The sequence below is a fragment of the Agelaius phoeniceus genome, chromosome 15 (genome assembly GCF_051311805.1).
Source record: "Agelaius phoeniceus isolate bAgePho1 chromosome 15, bAgePho1.hap1, whole genome shotgun sequence".
Lineage (NCBI taxonomy): Eukaryota > Metazoa > Chordata > Aves > Passeriformes > Icteridae > Agelaius > Agelaius phoeniceus.
The window spans coordinates 1212748-1230033 of record NC_135279.1 but is presented as its reverse complement, the minus strand read 5'-3'; the positions used below and the strand labels follow the sequence as shown (position 1 = coordinate 1230033).

The 17286-nt window shown below is 45.1% G+C and overlaps 1 protein-coding gene across 1 annotated transcript in view; it reads right to left on the bottom strand.

Annotated features, from left to right (window-relative positions):
- Positions 1–17286, bottom strand: part of AFF4 (ALF transcription elongation factor 4) — a 47773-nt gene that overhangs the window by 10664 nt on the left and 19823 nt on the right. The window contains exons 4-14 of the mRNA XM_077186635.1: positions 16312–16356; positions 15388–15474; positions 10357–10393; positions 8859–8907; positions 8061–8081; positions 7465–7519; positions 6497–6534; positions 5980–6142; positions 4609–5526; positions 2404–2492; positions 660–897 (exon numbers count right to left, since the gene is read on the bottom strand). Of these exons, the coding sequence (XP_077042750.1) occupies positions 660–897; positions 2404–2492; positions 4609–5526; positions 5980–6142; positions 6497–6534; positions 7465–7519; positions 8061–8081; positions 8859–8907; positions 10357–10393; positions 15388–15474; positions 16312–16356 (1740 nt within the window). The remainder of the gene's footprint in view (positions 1–659; positions 898–2403; positions 2493–4608; positions 5527–5979; positions 6143–6496; positions 6535–7464; positions 7520–8060; positions 8082–8858; positions 8908–10356; positions 10394–15387; positions 15475–16311; positions 16357–17286) is intronic.

Genomic DNA, 17286 nt, shown 5'->3' with positions numbered 1-17286 from the left:
GAGTAGTTACTCCTTTGAGGAAGACATGAGTAAGCACACCTGAGTATAAAACAACAAACATATCACAAATTAAGCTGGCTGGAGGACATTTATATTTTTAAATTCCATCACATCTATCTGCCCAACCTAAATCTCTTACAAACCATTTTCTGCACCATCTCCATAACCAGGTTTTCTGCCCTCCAGCCATGGAGAGCTCTGTAAATTGCTGAGCTGGAGTTGCAATAATCTTCCTACAATGTCATAAAATGAGAGCCAGAGCTTCCCAGCCCAGCAGTGAGCCTGGGCTGAGCTCCTGCTGTCCTCTGGGACCAGGACAAGCTCTGTGTCTGCTCTGAGGAGACCAGGGCAGCCTCACAGTTCCATTTCCAGCTTCCTAGGGATGTTCTTGTAAACCACCTAAACAATGAACAGGCAGCACCAGTCACCAGGAGTGATTAAAGCCATTCCTCTACTAACACAGGGATCTGGCAGGATAAGCATTCATATTCCATGATCTCTCCAAGGTGTCTTCTCATTTATGGCCTTCCAAGGCCCCTGAGCTCTATGACAGGAAACAATGCACACCCCAAACTAATGATGTTTGAACTGAACTGGAAATGGTTGTTTAGATCAAACTGAACAGAACACAGGAGGCAGGGTCAGAACCAGCCCTTTACCTTGGCTTCCTTGGCACTGCTGGACCCCTTCCCCTCTGTCTTCTTCTGCTTGGAGGAGGAGCTGCTCTTGCTGCCACTGCTGCTCTCCTTGCCTGGGTTGCTGCTGGATTTTAGGGATGAGGACTGACTGACTGTTCTCTTCCTGGAGCTGTGCTCCTGCTTGGAATCCTTCTGCAGGGCTGGGGCAGCAGGGGAGGGCAGCAAATCCTTCTCTTTAACAGCACTTGGCTTTGAAGACCTGGAAAAGAGGAACAAATTCAGGGGTTGGGTTTCTTCCTTAACAAACAAAACCAAGACAAACAAAAACAACCCCAAAAAAGCAACGCACAAAAATCTGATTTTTAAATCTCTAACTAAACACCTTTTTCCCCCCAAGATTTTTACTGTCAGACGCAGCTTTGGAGAAAAGCAGAATAATCCTCTCAGTGAGTAGGTTTCTCCAAAGCCAGATTGAACTTGTTTTCACCATTTTATTTGTTCTGACCTGAAAGCACAGGCAAAGCCAGACAAGTTCTAACCATAAAACCCCACCCCTGCACCAGTTCTGTCCAAAAACCATCCCAAACCCTCCCAAATTTCAGCAGTGGGAGCCAGTGCCAGCGCCAGGCTGTCTGTGCACACCAGGCAGCCAACAGCTCCAGGGAAAGATGCTCCAGATAAAGCTCTGGAACTCAGGGAATGGGAAACTTCCCCAGCACAGCCTTTCAGGACACTCTCACTTGGCTGCTGAGGAATGCTGCTGGCTATTCCTGCCCTCCCACCATTCATATTTTTACACATTATTTCTGGAAAAATCATATTTCATTTAATTAAATGTCCTTTAGAGAACTGCGCTGGCAGTCAGGCAAACAACAGAAGAAAATCAAATATCAGGTAAAAATCAAACTATCCATTCATTCTACAGCTGTTTCCTAACAAATAGTAAGACACTGTTTAATTCAGAAGGGGCAAACAAAAGTTGTAGCATCCAAACTGCTGCAGCTTCTCACACCTCTGTAATTTGGCAATTGCTCACTGGACAGGAATATTTTCCATGACACAATTATACCAGTTTTCATTGCCTGAACTGAAACAGAAGTTTCAAAATGCAGTGGAAAAAAACTTAATCTCTCCTGTGGATTAATACTGACCAAGAAATGAACCAAATAAAGGCATAACAGGTCTTGCAAAAAACATGGGGAACCCAGAAATAACATATTAAACAATGGGACTGATCTGCTCATTCTGTACTACCTTGCTTTGGTATCACTCACACTTTTCTTGCACTAACAAACAAAGGAGATGGGAGATAAATCCATGGATCCAAAGCTCAATGCCATCAGCTTCCCAAAGAAAGCCAGTTCAGGAGTTTATTCCCAGTTTAAAACTTACTAAACAGAGAATTACCAGATGGGGTTAATTTAAAAGCACAGATTTTGATTCTAGCTCAAACCCAAGTCCCACTGTGTATCAGAGAAAACCAGGAAGGAAATATTCCCTTCACAGGAGAGGTCACCTCATTTTGTTAAGGAGCACAATTGTCCTTGGCCAATGTTTTTGGGGATGGAAATTCATTTCCACCAATTGCTTGTAGAAGCTCTGAAGTAAATTTGTTTGAAGGGTAAGAAAAAATGAAATTTTACCAATTAGGAGGAGGAAAAACTTAGGAAAACTTAGGGTGGGAGAGGGAAGAAGGGGGGAAGATGAGCACCATTCTCTCCACAGGCCCCCTGACCCTCAGAGCAGGAAGAGCAGAGATACTCACTCCCTGCTGCTGGAATTCTTGTGTCCTGAGGGAGCTTTTTCTTCCAGTTTCGTTTTCTTGCTTTCACTGGCTCTGTTTTCATCCTCGTTCTGAGCAAAGCAAATGAGAGAAACTTCCAGCAAAGATCCACATTTACACACCACTGAGAGTGGAGTATTTCACACAGAGACAGCACTGAGCAGGTGTTTCACAGTTAGTACAGAGCCCAAAACCATGGCCCATCCTCAGCCTCACAAATCCTTACCAGACCCCAAAACCATGGCCCATCCTCAGCCTCACCAATCCTTACCAGAGCCTGACATTAGAACAGAATGAAAATCCCAGTCTGGCTGCTAAATTACAACCTGATAAAAGTAGCAACAGCCAAGTTATTCATTTCAGCACAGATAAATTACAAACATGAAATCTCATGAAAATCTGCCAAAGGCTTTGGCAAGATCAGGAGACAGATTTGATGTTGTGGGGTCTAAAGAGGTGTCTGATCAATGCCAGGAAAGGGTAGAAATCAAATCAGTCTATTAAAGTCAGCTCAGAGATGCTGAAGACTAAATATTGATATAAATTTAATCCTCAGATCACAGGGTCTTGAAGGTAAATTTCTAAGATGTCTTCACTGAGCACTGGAGAGATCAATCCAGTGAGTAAGAGGGAAAATGGGGCCTCACAGAATAAATCATCTGGTAACAAACCCCAGTTTTGTCACTGATGCTGCAACCTGAGAATTGTGATCAAGAAAACCCAGGAAATTAGAAAATCAAGTGGTGGCACTTGGGTTTGGAGCACAAACTTAAACTGCAGGGTGGGGAAAGGGGCTCTGTCCTTGCCTCACCCAGGTTCCCATCCTCTCAGGAAGCAGCAGAGCAACCTGAGGCTTCACAACATTTAACCACCACTGTTTCCTGGGATAAATCCTGAATTTAACTGATCTCACCAAAGCTTTGTGCTTTGGATGTGAGAGCACAGATCTTTAATACTGTAATTCCAAATGTGTGCTTAAAGGCTAAACTGGCCAAAGAGAGAGGAGCCAGGGAATTCAGACCCACTGGAATGTGTGAGTGCATTCCCAGGAACATCAGGAGCTATACAGCAACACCTGCAAAAGTAATTGGTCACTGCAGTGGGCAGAGTTATTCCCTTTTTACAAAAGCAGCTCATTTCTCATGCCAGAGAAAACAGGAATCTCAGTTAGGAACAGAACAGGATAAATCTGTTTGCAGTTACATGTCAGGGCTCCTGCAGGACACTGACTTCAGCCAGGGATCCAGTCTGCTTTGGTTGCTCAGTAGGAAACTGGTGTAACTGGGATGATCCATCTCCTCTGGCAATGATCTCCCACAATCCTGGGATGTCAACAAAGTCTCCAGCCCCTGCCAGATCCCTTGGACATGGTAAAATGGAGTTTCCAGAGGGACATCCAGAGCAGCACAGGGATTTCTGAATCCCTGCCCCAGGGCCTCATAGCCCTACACTCCTGGAAACCAGATTCCCTGGATCACTGAGCCCAGCTGACAGCCCCAGCTTTGCCCTTTATACAGGGTCCCTGTGCTGAGCTTTCAAAAAGCAGTTTAAAATTACACCAGCATTGACTTCTCACATTTCCCCCTCCAAGAGTATCCCTTCTGTTCAGTTCTCCCACTGTCTCCTGCCATTTTACTGTCCCCCAGCCATTCCTGCTTCTTACTTCTAGCTGAAAAGATGAAATGGTTTTGGAAGGATTCAGTATTCTTACAGAGAGATGACCCTGCTCCCAGTAAAGCAGCACCTGAGATGTTTGCTGCTGCTGCCAAGCCCCAGGCCCAGCCCTGCCCCATCCCTTATCCTGGCAATGGGCATTTCCATGGCTCTGAGAGCTGATCCAGCTGAAAAATGACTTTTGGGTGTTTTTCCCCAGGTGGATTTCCCATTGGATCAGCTGCCTGAGCTGGCCTGCAGAGCACCAGGGGCTGGTTCCAGGGAGGCAGGAGAGGGCTGGATGCAGAGCTCAGAGGCACAGATTTGTGATCTCCCTAAGCTCTGCTTACAGGGCTGACACTCCCACAGGTGTTTCTGCAAGAAAATCCCAGCAGTCTCCTGTACCAGCACAGGGACGACCCAGGGTTCTACACACGGCAGCACAGCCGCTCCTGCCCGGCTCAGTCCCTGCTCTGAGCTGTCACCTGCACTCTGGGCTGCCCAAGGGCTGAGGGGACAGGCAGGAGGGCTCACCTGTTTGTGTTTCCTCTTGCCTTTGGTGGAGCCCTTGTCTGAGGGCTGTTTCTGGCCCTCCCGGCCGTGTTTCTCCGGGGCGCTCTTCTTCTCCGCCTTGGCTCCCTCGGGGTCCTTGTAAGGCTTCCCTGGTATCCTGGATAAGAGGCTCAGGTCAATCTTCACAATGAGTGGGTACCTTTCATCAGGGTCACTCAGCGGGGACAGAAGCTCTTTCTCTTCCATAGGAGAGAACATTCTCTGCCGGAAAAAGCTGTCATCCTCCTCCATGGAAGATTTAACAGGAGTCCTATTGCTCTCAGAGTATTTGGGTGTTTGTGAGGAAGGAGGCAGACTCTCATTTTCATCTGAATCAGAGGATGAGGTATCTGTTTCGATGAATTCCCTGGATTTCTGGGCAGATTTGCTCGAAGCCTTGTATTTCTTTTTCTCCGTTGTAGGCCGAGGGGAAGACTTGGGCTCCTTCTTTATATTGGGTTTCCTGGAGCCTTTGGTGGCTGCCTTGTGCCTGTTGGAAGGGATGTTTGTTGCCATGTCTACTGGGGTTTCGCTTTCTATTTTAAGACCTCCTCTGGGCTCTTCCACAGATGTCTTTTCTGCTTTCTTGGGCTGTTTTTTCCCTACAGTCCTCCTCTGAGTCGAGCTGTCGCTCTGGGCAGGTGATTTCTGCCTCCCACGACTGCTCTCCGAGCCCTTCTGGGTGGGTTTGGAATCTCTCCCTGGTGTAGAAGAAATGGAGTCCTTGGATCCACCTTGGTCAGTGTACCCACTCCCTGTACCCTGATCCCGTCCCTCTTTCTTGTAGCCTTGGGAAGAAGGGATATTGCTGTCCACGGAAGAAGCTGGTGACACTTTATGGGAATTAACTTTGTTCAACCAGTTATCCAGCTGCCACTTGTTTGTGGGTGGTGGCTCTGGCTAAAAACAAAGTAAAAAACAGAGTTAGATAAAATATTTCCCATTTCTTCAATCTTTCCCACGTGGCAGCTGTATGATGCTGCACGCCAAAGCACGAGGGACACCCAAAACCTGATAAATGAATGAAATGATAAATAAATACAGGCCCAAATAACACAATTTTTCCCTTTGTCTGCTACTAACAGGCAATATTTGATGCCAGGGTTTTTTAGGGTTCTGATACCACATCTAATTCTGCTCTTCAACAGACAACTGCTGGTAAAAACCACTTCAAATCAAACATCAAATGTGGGCTTATCTAGAGAACTGTCACATGCAGCACAGGAACTGCAGCAGAACAGCCCAGCCTGACAGCGAGCCCGGGTCGGTGTTTTGCCTCTAACAGTGAGAATTTCCTGAACTTTAGTGCTGTTGAGTGCAGGACTGGAGGCAGCTGCTGCAGGGCTGCCCTACCTCGGGGGATGCACTCTGGGAGGGCTCGTTGGCCTCGCTGTCGCTGGAGCTGCTCTCGCTCTCCGAGTCGGAGCCCGAGCTGCTCTCGGAGCCGCTGTGGCTGCTCGAGTCATCCCTGGAGTTATCTGCTCCTTCACTGTTGTGCTGGGAAGGCTCAGAATTACTGCAACACAAAGCAGGGAAAGCAAGCATTACCCGAGGCACAGGTACACCCTTCCAACCCTGGCATTAGAAGTAACAAAATGTAACATTTTCATCAGCGTTCAGGGGAAAATTCAGCCTAAGTGAACACAGTTCAGCCTTTGGGTGCTGCCCCTTCCCAAAGTGGTCAGTCTCACTTGCAGGAAATATTTAATATCATATTTATTAGTATTCAATCACTGATTAAATTTTCATCGCTTTTGCTTTAGTACAAACCAAAGGACAAAGATGAATTTTGGAAACAAGACCAAGCCAGGAATGCTGACTGGGCTGAACTTCCCCATGTGCTGCAATCCCCCAGGAATTCAATTCCTACCTTCCAGGTGTGCTCCTTGGCACGGTCTTATCGCAGTCCTGCAATTAAAAAAAAGAAGAGCATGAAGCTTCTAGAAGCTATTTTAGGCTGGTATATACAATTAAGTTGTAAAACATTGGTTTAGAGCCTTTCATTTTAAAAATATTCATTATTTGCAGTAGTTTAAATTTACCTGCATTTTCCTTATACAGAAAGATAAGCAGCATGATTTTCTCTAAGTTTTCAGCACAAATCTCTGTATTCTGACTCCATTTGTGAGAGTTCCCATTTCTACCACTAATTAATATCTTGCTTCCACCTTTTTGAATCAGATGATTCAGCATTTCACAATGATTTTCCTGAGATGCCCAGGGTAAGTGGAGTTCACCACCTTCAAGTTTTCCACTTGAAGAAAATCAAGTACCAGAACTGAGAAGAAACCCCAGAGCAGTGGGAGTTACTGGGCAGCACAGACACATATTCCATTTTTATTTAGCATTTAAAGTGCCAGTCTGGCAGAAGCTGCACAAAGTTAATCCTGGAAAGAGTAAAAAAGAGACTTTTTGATAAATATAAAGGTGCAGCTGTACTCCCAGGGACTCCTTGTCACCCCAAACATCCCAGGGCACCAACTCACACAGATGTTCACTCCATGAGCTCTGTAGCTGGGATGGCAGAACACAAAGGGGTTTATCTTTAATTAAGGAGCCATGATATAAGTTTTAAAGTGCACTATTGTAACTTCGTGTTCAGAGAAGGCCCACGTGAAATCAGTTAATAAGAATTTCTAGATAAAAGCAAACTGTTTCCACAAACCACAACATTTCAATTTGTTTGCACAAAATTTCCCCCAAGATTGCATTTAGGAATGCCTGAGGTTTGTCTAAAAACATTCCAGGAGATTTCAGTTCCACAGATCTCCTGCTCCCTGCCCAGGGCTGCCCCTGGATGAGTGCAGCGGTTTTTGGGAAGCCACCTGAGGAACTTACCTGCTCTCCATCGCTGTCTTCACTACTGCTGAGTTTTAAGTCATCTTTCAACATACTAAAGGAAAAGGGAGAAAGTGAGACAAGTTTTTCCAAGTTCTTTAATTACTTCCAAAGCTTTCTGCTAGATTTCAACATGGCACTGTTTATCCTGCAGAGGCTGCGTGGGTGAGAGCCACCAGACAGCACTCACACATTTCAGGGTTAAGAATGGAGAGTTGACTCATTCTCAGAGAAGAATGAGGATTCAGGTACTTTGGCTCCTGAGTCCATTCTGTTAAACTTAGAAAGGAAATCTGACACAATTTACTGGTGTGGGAGGAGGCAACTTGTGTTATGTTCAACTTCTTACACACAATGGGCAAGAATTGTGTTGGAGATGGAGGAAAGCGAGCCAGCCCCAGTGGCTGCTTCCTGTCCCGTGGCAGCACTGCCACTGTCCTGAGCCATCATTAATTACTGTATCCAAAGCCATAATTACTGCTGGTAGTCACACACACACAGCTTCACACACTGAGAATGCATGAGCACAATGAAAACACACAGCAGGGCCTTTCTGATTAGTGGAAACATTTGATTATAAAAAGAAAACATCTTACTCTGTCTGGTTCGATTCACATCTGTGGAGAGAAAATGAGAAAGAATTAAAAGTCTGACTCTCCTGAGTTTCCCAGTGAGCTGCTCTGCTGATCTGAACAGCAACACAACCTCCAGGAGCCCACTCCTGAACTACTGCTCATTGCTACCATTTTACAGATGATGCATTTATCTCCTTTTCAAGGGTTTTCTTTACCAAAATATATTTAAAGTTGTTTTCTCACAGTAAACTGGTAAATATTTATTTTTATGGGCAGATTTATTTGGAAACCATCTTTTAACTGCATATCACTGATTTTTAAGTCTGAGAAAGGTGGACTAAAGCCATGCAGAACATTCCAGTTGCCTCTGAGTTCTTCTGTGTTGCTGGGTCTGTGTTCAAAACATTTGTCAGGGGCTTAAAGGGAGAGCAGAACAAACCTCACAAGATGCCAGACCCAGTTTTCTGTCTCCTCCAACCCAAAACCTTTCCTCACCCTGAATTTGTGCAACTCCAGCTGCCAGCTCTGTTAGTCCCATCCCATGCTGATGCCCTTTCTGATTCCCAAGCCAATTCCAAGGTCCAAACTCCCTCTCCCCTCTTGGGGCAGCTGACAGGAAAGCAAAGGAGCAGAAAGGCAGCTCAGGGTATTTTTTACTCACTCCAGTGAGCAATATCTGGTTTATTGTCCCAAAAAACATTTCCCTGCCAGCCAAGGAGAAGGATGCTGGAGTGACACTCACATTCCACCACACACCTTCTCCTAAATCTCTTAAAACACAACTTTTGTTTGTGACATGTTTGCTCAGCAGGCACTTACGATTTGGATTGATGACCATTGGAGGTTTTGGAGGAGGGATTGTATCGTTCTAGGAGAAGAAAAGAAGAAAAGCACAGCTGAAAACTCAGGCACAGCAGAAGAGTTCCCCCAAAGCTGCCACAAGGATGGACAAAGCAAAGCCATGTGAGGGGACAGGAGGGAGCAGCAGCAGGGGACAGCAGGCACCACCTCCCCAGGCTGAGGCAGGGAGGATGCAGAGCCAAACACCAAATACAGCAAATCATTTAACCAAGAAAACAGAGAAAACCATTTCAATCATTGCTGTGTGAACCAATACACAATAATTTGTTATTCATGGTGTGGAAAACTGTTCTGCTCCTAGCAAGATGAAATTCTTGCCTTACACAGGCAGGATCTGGGACAGAGATGCACCTGCTGAGCTCTGACTGCTCCAGCATCCCCACACAGCTTCTGATGGATGAGAACCCCCACCCCCCAAAATCCAGCTCACACACTAAATCTGACAGCAGGAATACACCCTGATACATTCCCTTCCCTTTTCTTTCATTCTGGTAAATAACTGGGTACAGCTCAACAAAAACAAGAACAGAGCTGTTAAAAGCTCTCCAGAAAATCCAAGAAGGCACAGGAAACTGGCTCTGTGTTTAATTAACCTTGGCTCTTCTTTTCCACACCTAAAGATCAGCTGCTCCCATAACGTGAGCCCGTGGTTTAGCATCATGGAATTAAGCTTGAATTTGTTTCCTTAATTCCCCACTGTATCAGGTGTTCAGATTAAGCTGCTTGTGAATATCTAAGAATAAACCATTCTTCTTTTACTATTTAAGCTGTTTAATCACTTCAAGAGGAGTGGAAGGACTTTTGGAAGGTAACAGCAGTAATTTAATTCAATTTTACCTGATATTTACTGAGTTTCATGTTCATTTCAGTAATATTCAAAATAATGACAGTTTAAAAGAAATAAAAGCTACTTTTTTCCAAAGCCCAAAAGTGCAAGAAACTCAAGGACAATAGCATGTGATTTAAGTTCCTGACCAGTTCTCTCTCTTGACTTTAAAATGTCAAAGTAACAATAAATGGTGAAACTGCCATGTGCTTTTTCTACTGAAATAAAAGCAAAAGTTCTCTTCTGGTTTCTAATATGTCCCTAAGCAGGGAGTTGGGCTTTTTAATGGTGTTTTGGTTTAGTATTCAGTTATTTTCAAATCAATCATAGAGGCATTTTGTACAGAATTGGATCAATTAAAATACATCTTTTCCCTCAAATACACCACCCTTCAGTGGTATTTTACACTCAGTGATAACCTCCAAGATCTGAACAAGAAATGCAAAAGAAAATCAAGCAACTGTTTAACAGCTTAAAACTTGAGAAAGCAGAGAAAAGCTGAAGTCAGCCTCCATCCTGTGAGCAGTCTGGAAAACCTCATTTCCTAAAAGCCCTGACATCTTGGGAGATGCTGAGAGCAGAAAGACAACAAAAATATTCAACACATTCCAGGAAGTTTCATGTACTCACTCTGTTCTCCAGTGCCAAAACTGGACTGCTGAGACTCCTGGGGGAATAAAACATCACAAGAGGGTTTTTTTCAGTGGGAATTCAAGGTACTAAAAACCAGGCTGTAAGGAAGAGATTATTTCTACATAATGGATGACACCATCTCTGGAAAAGGGGAAAAAACAACAACAAGCAAAAAAAGGTGATTCTTTCCTAGGCCCTGGGGCACCCCAGGTGAGACCTTCACACTCCTCTTCCTCAGCCACTTCCTGCTGTTCCCAAGGGCACATCAGGGCTGAAGCTCCCAAATCCCTGGGTGACTTCCCTAAATGCCCTCCTCCTGTTTGTTTAGGATGGAGAGGAACTGTTCAGGATGTTTGTTTATGCTCCTGACACACACACACAAACTCTCCTGCTGTTTGAAGTGCTTTCCTTCCAACCCTTTCCTCCTCATTTTCCTTCTCCAGGCACGCACAGAAATTGGAACAAAAAAATCTCAACAAAAAATATTCCTCAGCCACAAAGGAGCCTTAGGGACAAGGGGAGCTTTCAAATGGGACCAGCTCTGCACACTCTGCCCCAAAGGAAGCCCAGCCTGGGTGGGCAGCACAGCATTCCAGCCAGCTCTGGTAGAGAAGCCAATGAAATGGCATTTTAGAGGCACAGGATGGGCTGGAAGGGAGCTCAAAGCCCACCCAGTGCCACCCCTGCCATGGCAGGGACACCTCCCACTGTCCCAGGCTGCTCCAACCTGGCCTTGGGCACTGCCAGGGATCCAGGGGCAGCCCCAGCTGTGCCAGGGAACAATTCCTAATTCCCAATGTCCTATAAAACCAGCCAGGAAAGAGGAAGCCTTGCAGATTTCAGCACTTTTATCTTCCTCAGTATTCCCATTTCATAAACTCCAATTCTGACTCCCAAGACACAGCAGATGATGAACTTTACTGAAATCCCAAAGCCTTGCTTTAACAAATACACAGAGGCTACTGAGCCACTGTAAACTCCCTTCCAGGCTCGAGTGCCTTTTTAAAATAGGACTTTCCTGACCTCATTTCAAAATGAGGACAACTGATAACCCCAGAAAAAATAAATGGAGTCCAATATTTGCAATTTCTAGTTGTATACACACATTTTACTTACATGCTCTGGCAATGGCAAACCAGAACTACAATTCAACAATGAATTCCATTTTTCCTGGTCCATCTGTGACCTGGTTTTCCCTCACACCAAGCCAGTGCCAGGCAGTGGTTCCAGAGGCAATTTACAGAATGAAGTTTTTATACACACAAAAGCTTTACACAGCAAAGCACCCTTGAGATGTTTTCAATTTCCCTCAGCTTTGTATTTCAAAAATGGAACAATGCATTGAACAAGAATTTTGTAGATGGAGACCTTCGTAAGGAGCTCTCCTTGGGAGGTGTTTCCAATACCTCTGATCTTTACTAATTGAAAGGAAGGGACAATAAAAACAATAATAAATTAAGAAAGAATTCAAGAGCAAAGTGAAGATGGAGAGAAGCCTTGTGAACAGCCACACTCCCTTCAAAATAAATCCATTTCTTATCATTTGCACAGGTAGGAGGAGGCAGGTGGGAATCCCTGGTTTCCTTTGCCACTGGCAGCTCAGCCAAGCCAACAAACTGAGTGAGAAAAGAAATAAAGACCTCAAACTGCACATTTCCAAAGCCACAGCACTGGGGAGCACAGGATGGGGAACTGGCACCCCTTGCAGCAGCACATGGATTGGGAATTGTGCAGAGCACACCTGCCTAATTCCCCACTTGAGTCAACTTCCTATTTCAGAGGCACAGCACTGACTCTCAGCTAAGTGCACTTTAATGAGGTGTTATGGCTCAATGTGCAACTTTTTCCAACTCCCTTGCCATCTACTGGATACATATTTCTTTAAGAAACTCAGAGACTAAAAAAAAAAGCTCTACTTTCAACTCCCAGGTTATTGAGAGCAGCAGCTCCTAAAGGTCTGCTTCAGAAAGAAATTGCAACCAACTGAAAGGAAGGAAACCCTTTAAAGCAAAGTAGAATGGACTGAGGTTACACAGGGAAGACACTGGAGCAGGAAACAAAAACTCTGACAAAACCACCTGGAGAGAGGAATTCTCCAGCTGGACAGGAGGCAGCAGGGCTGGAGGGGGGAACATTCCCAGGTCACACCTGAACCCTCAGGTCACACCTGGAACCTCAGGTCACACCTGGAACCTCAGGTCACACCTGGAACCTCAGGTCACACCTGGAACCTCAGGTCACACCTGGAACCTCAGGTCACACCTGGAACCTCAGGTCACATCTCCTTTCTGCTTCCCAGGAGCAGAGTGTGTGTCCCAGCAGGGAAGGGAGGGCAGGAGGGTCCTGCTGGCTGCAGAGGGACAGGAACAGGGACAGGAACAGGCACAGCCAAGCCTTCTCTCCCAGCCAGCAGCTGGGCTGCTCAATGCATCTCATAAACACTGCCAGCATTGCTGGAGTGTCTGACTGCGAGCCCATGGATAAAATTATAGAGTGTTAGGGCACAGGATAACATTTTTTATCAAGACACAGCAATCTGCATTTTTCCATAGCATCCATAAAACTTTCCCTGACCTATTTTCATGGAGTTTTCTCTTCTGATCCAAGACTTCCTGGGAACTATTGGATATATTTATAGTAATCAGAGAGGCCCCCGTCAGGAGGTTGGGTTCCTTCGAGTTACTCACTCCCTACACACAGGGAAAGTGATCCCATCCCAAGAGTCTGACAAATAAAATCAAGTGCTCCACCAAGGGCAGCTCCATTTAATGTGAGCAGGAAGAACACACCAGGCTCTGCCCACAGGGGCAATGCTGAGAAACACTTCAGCAATAAATGGAGCACAGTACTAAAGAGAAGGAGCTTTCCTCCAACAGAACTGCTCGATTAAAGCAAACCACTGTTGTGTTTTGTTTGGTGGATTCTGCTCTGGGCCCAGACTGCACAGGCCCATGGCTCACTAACTCCCTGGAATTCTGCAGAGCTGCTGCTGCCAAGAATGACAGAGGGGAGAAGGCAGAGGAAATTATAGGCTTTGGATGCAGAGAGAGAATTTGACAGAGTTCCATGGCTAAGATGTGCAGCCACAAAATAAAAAAGCTGGCAAAAAGTCAAAAAGACTCAGAGCAGCCATAAATGGAATTTTTTGCAAACTGGGTGAAGAGACACAATCCAGGTTGGGAGGTTGAAAAAGCTCCTTTTTGTTCAGGCATTGCCAGAGCTGTGCAGTGTTACAGTGTGGCCTCTGGGTCACAGCCACAGGGATTTCTGCACACCTTCCTCTTCCCAAACCCAGTCAAATGCCAGGGAAACTAAAACCAAGCAGCCCCACAGCCAAGGGTGCTCAAAATGCAAAGGGAAAATATCTCCCCAAAGGTTCAGGAATGAGTACTCAAAGCAGAGGAATAAGGACCTTTGTTGACAAGGAAAGGTGTGGAATTTCCTTGTAAGAAAAGGTATGAATTATTTCCAGGCTGACAGTTTTACATAGCACACAAATAAACCTTGACTGAAAGTAATATTTGCAAGATTAATATTGATCTAATGCTAGGAAAACAGAAAACAGGATTTATTTCTAGGTATGCCTTCCAAAGTAAAGCTGAGAACTGAATGGTAAATTCTGCATTTTTTGATACTGAAGAGGAGCAAAAAGCAGTGACCAGGGACAGGTCACAGAGAGGTGGTGGCAGCAGGACTGCCCCTGCTCTGGGATATCCAGCCAGGATGAGAACCTGAACCTGGAGCAGTCTGGGGGAGGTTTGTGGATGTGCCCTTCCAACAGCAACTGGAAGCTTTGGCTGGAGGAAGGTCATGACAAAGCAATCACATAAAAGGATGGGATTAGAGAGATGACAGTAGAAACCTCAGTGAGAAACTCTTCTCAAAATTATTCCCTCAGATGTTCTGTTTTGGGGAGCAATTTGGATCAAACAGGAAATTAAGAGCAATTAAGTGGTGTCTAGAACAGCAGCTGGTGAGAGAAAGCATGGTCTGAATTATTACATAGGTAACTTTTAAAAGACAAACAGGGCAATTTCTTCACTCTGAAGCTCTGCCAAGTTCGGGGTGGAGCACCCCAATTGAGCCCAGAGAGATGTTGAGTCTGGAGAAAAATCACATTGTGGAGCTGAATCTTGTACTGGTAATCAGCAGCCCCAGGAACCAGAGCATGGATTCCTGGGTGAGTCAGCTCCCCATGCTGCCTTCACCCACAGCTGCCTCCCCTGGCCTTCCAGGATCCTGCAGAGCTGCTCTTCCAGGCAAACAATTCCCAGTGCCCCGAGTGTGCCCTGGAACCCTGGAGCTGCCAGGCCCAGCCCAGGGGAGGCAGCAGCAGAATTCCCTCCTCAGAGGTGTCAGCCCCAGCAGCTCCCCTGGACACGTGCCCTGTGCTCTCAGCAGCAGCAGGGGTGGATTTCTCTCTGGAATTAACTGCTTAAACCCTTCAGCACTTCTTAAGAACACAGGAGGTTGGGAAGAGGATCTTTTGGAACAACTGATTACTTCAGCAAAACATGTGATTCTTACACTGTCTTAATTTTGTTGTAATTGAAAATACAAAAAAAAATCTCACACAACTATTAGTGGACTTCAAACTAAGAGGAAAATTCAATTTATGCAGAAAAGCCCATTTAAATTTCTCAGCATTTACCATTCAGTCTCTGTTTTGCTACATGGAAGGAAACTCACTTGGTTCTACACAAAATGGTGCAGAGCATTTCCCTGTTAGGGAAAGGGCTCAAAGGCATTTCCAAGCTTCAAAAGTTTGAAAGTTTGAATTTATCCCACAAAAATTAAAAAGGCAAGTTGTATCACAGATAGCTTTGCAGATTGTCTGTGCAAAGCAGAGGAAAACCAAGGACATTTTTCATAAGGCAGCTGCTGACAGATGAGGTGAAGATAAATAAAGAGGGACAAAGCACTGAAACAAACCCAAATTATGCAGAACTGAATGCAGGAGTTCCAAAATCCTGATCTTTAACTGGAGTTATTTTTTCAACAGCATCCACTGTTGGATTCAGCACTGACCTTGGTTGGAAAGGGGAATTTGGAGGGTTCAGTTTTGCAGGGGGTGTGGATGGCAGTCAGTGGAGGAGGCCAGGAGTGGGTCATCTCCTGAAACACAACAAAAATCAAAGTTATTACCAAAATAAATCAGGTTTCAACTTGCAATCTGGATTCTCTCAATTTTCAGTTCATTGTTCACCCTTCACTAAGCTTTATATTCAAATCTTAATTTCCCAAATGTGCAACAAAAATTTTGCATGTTAACCTGAATGTTCAATTGCTACCCAGGAGAAGAGAGAGTTATGACATAATAACAAGCAGCAAGGCATAAATCAATGAGCTGGGCTGGCCTGAAGATAAACTGCAGTGCAAGTCAGAGTCTGTTCCTTTCAGAGTGTGTGGGAGGAAGAATCCTAGGAAAGGGAAGCCTGTAGAATTTGAGGAAAAGGGGGAAATCAAATGCCTGCAGCTGGAAAGTGCCTCCTATGCTCTCAGAGCATCCCCAAGGCCCCTGGAGGACTGAAGGTCACAGGAAATAATAATAAGCCATGGAAATGCTCCAGAGGGACTTGATGATGTTTTTGTGAGAGCACACACAGGACAGGGCATCACAGGAGGGGTAAAAGGACTTGGGAAAATAACCCAGGGATGAGAGAGGGAAAGTGCTGCCATGGGGCAGCAAAGCATTTAGTATAATCTAAAATATCAGGATTAAAAACTGTAATTTGGTGGAAGAAATGTAGTTCTGATTATCAGGGAGGAGGAATGCAGTGAGGATCTCCAGGGGATCACACACAACACCCAGGGCCAGCTCTGCTCCCAGCTTGGCCCAGTCCCCCTGTGCCCACCTGCACCTGGACAGGCTCTGGCACTGCAGAGTCCTCCCCCCTGCTCAGGAATGGCTGCACTTTCTACAAAGTAGGAACAAGAACACCAAGAACTTACTTTGAGGATTTCATCCACGCAGCTCACCTCACCAGAGGCTGATGCCTACAAATCAAAACTCAAAATTAACATCTCCCAAATTTTCCAGGGACTGGAAACAGTTAAAAACAAACTTCAATCCTTATTGTGACTCATGCGGACTCTACATAGACACAAAGAGCCCTTGCTAACTCTTTTCATCAATTTTCACATCAGATAGAGCCATGTTTTTATGGCATGAGTCACAGTTACGAAAAGCAAATACATGCCATCCATAAAACTGTGATAATAATCTCTCACTTTTCACTTGACAGTTAAAGTGATCACAGGCAGGCAGGGATATTAAAAACTTGTAGAGAGGGGAAAGAGAATCACAGCTTTCAGTCATTTCCTGGAAGCAGCCCCAGGATAATATCTGAGTTCAAGTGCAGGACCGTGAATGCACAGGAATGACAAAGTGCATTCCCAAGTAAAACACTCATCACAGAGAGATCCCAGAAACAGCAATGATTACCAAACTATGAATCCTCTGCATCCCTGCCTGCCACAAGCAGAAAGAAGCAAAGCTACTTAAGGATTCACTGCATCAGCATTGATGTGGCAGGTCTTCACAAATAAAGGAATTCCTGATTTCCTTACCTGTGTGCTGGATCTTACTTTGCTATCTGTTGCAACCCCAGGAACAAGGGCTTTTCTCTGGCTACCATGATTCCAGCAGTTGGACAGGAGATGAAATGAGACTTTATTACTAGCAAAGGCACTCTCCTTGTAAGTGAGCTGGAGTCAGAGTCTGTGTCCTAATGATTTGGGAATTACCAAACTCCTCCAAGTTGTTAACCCAATAGGATTTTATATCCAGCACGACTGATAAAAGTTCTGCACCCTGTTCAATGTGGTGTGAAGGCATAATAATCACATCTAGTAATTGCTGCTCACTTCAAAAGAAAATCTGATACAGGCATATTGTATCAACAACTCTAAGTCAATTCAGCTCCC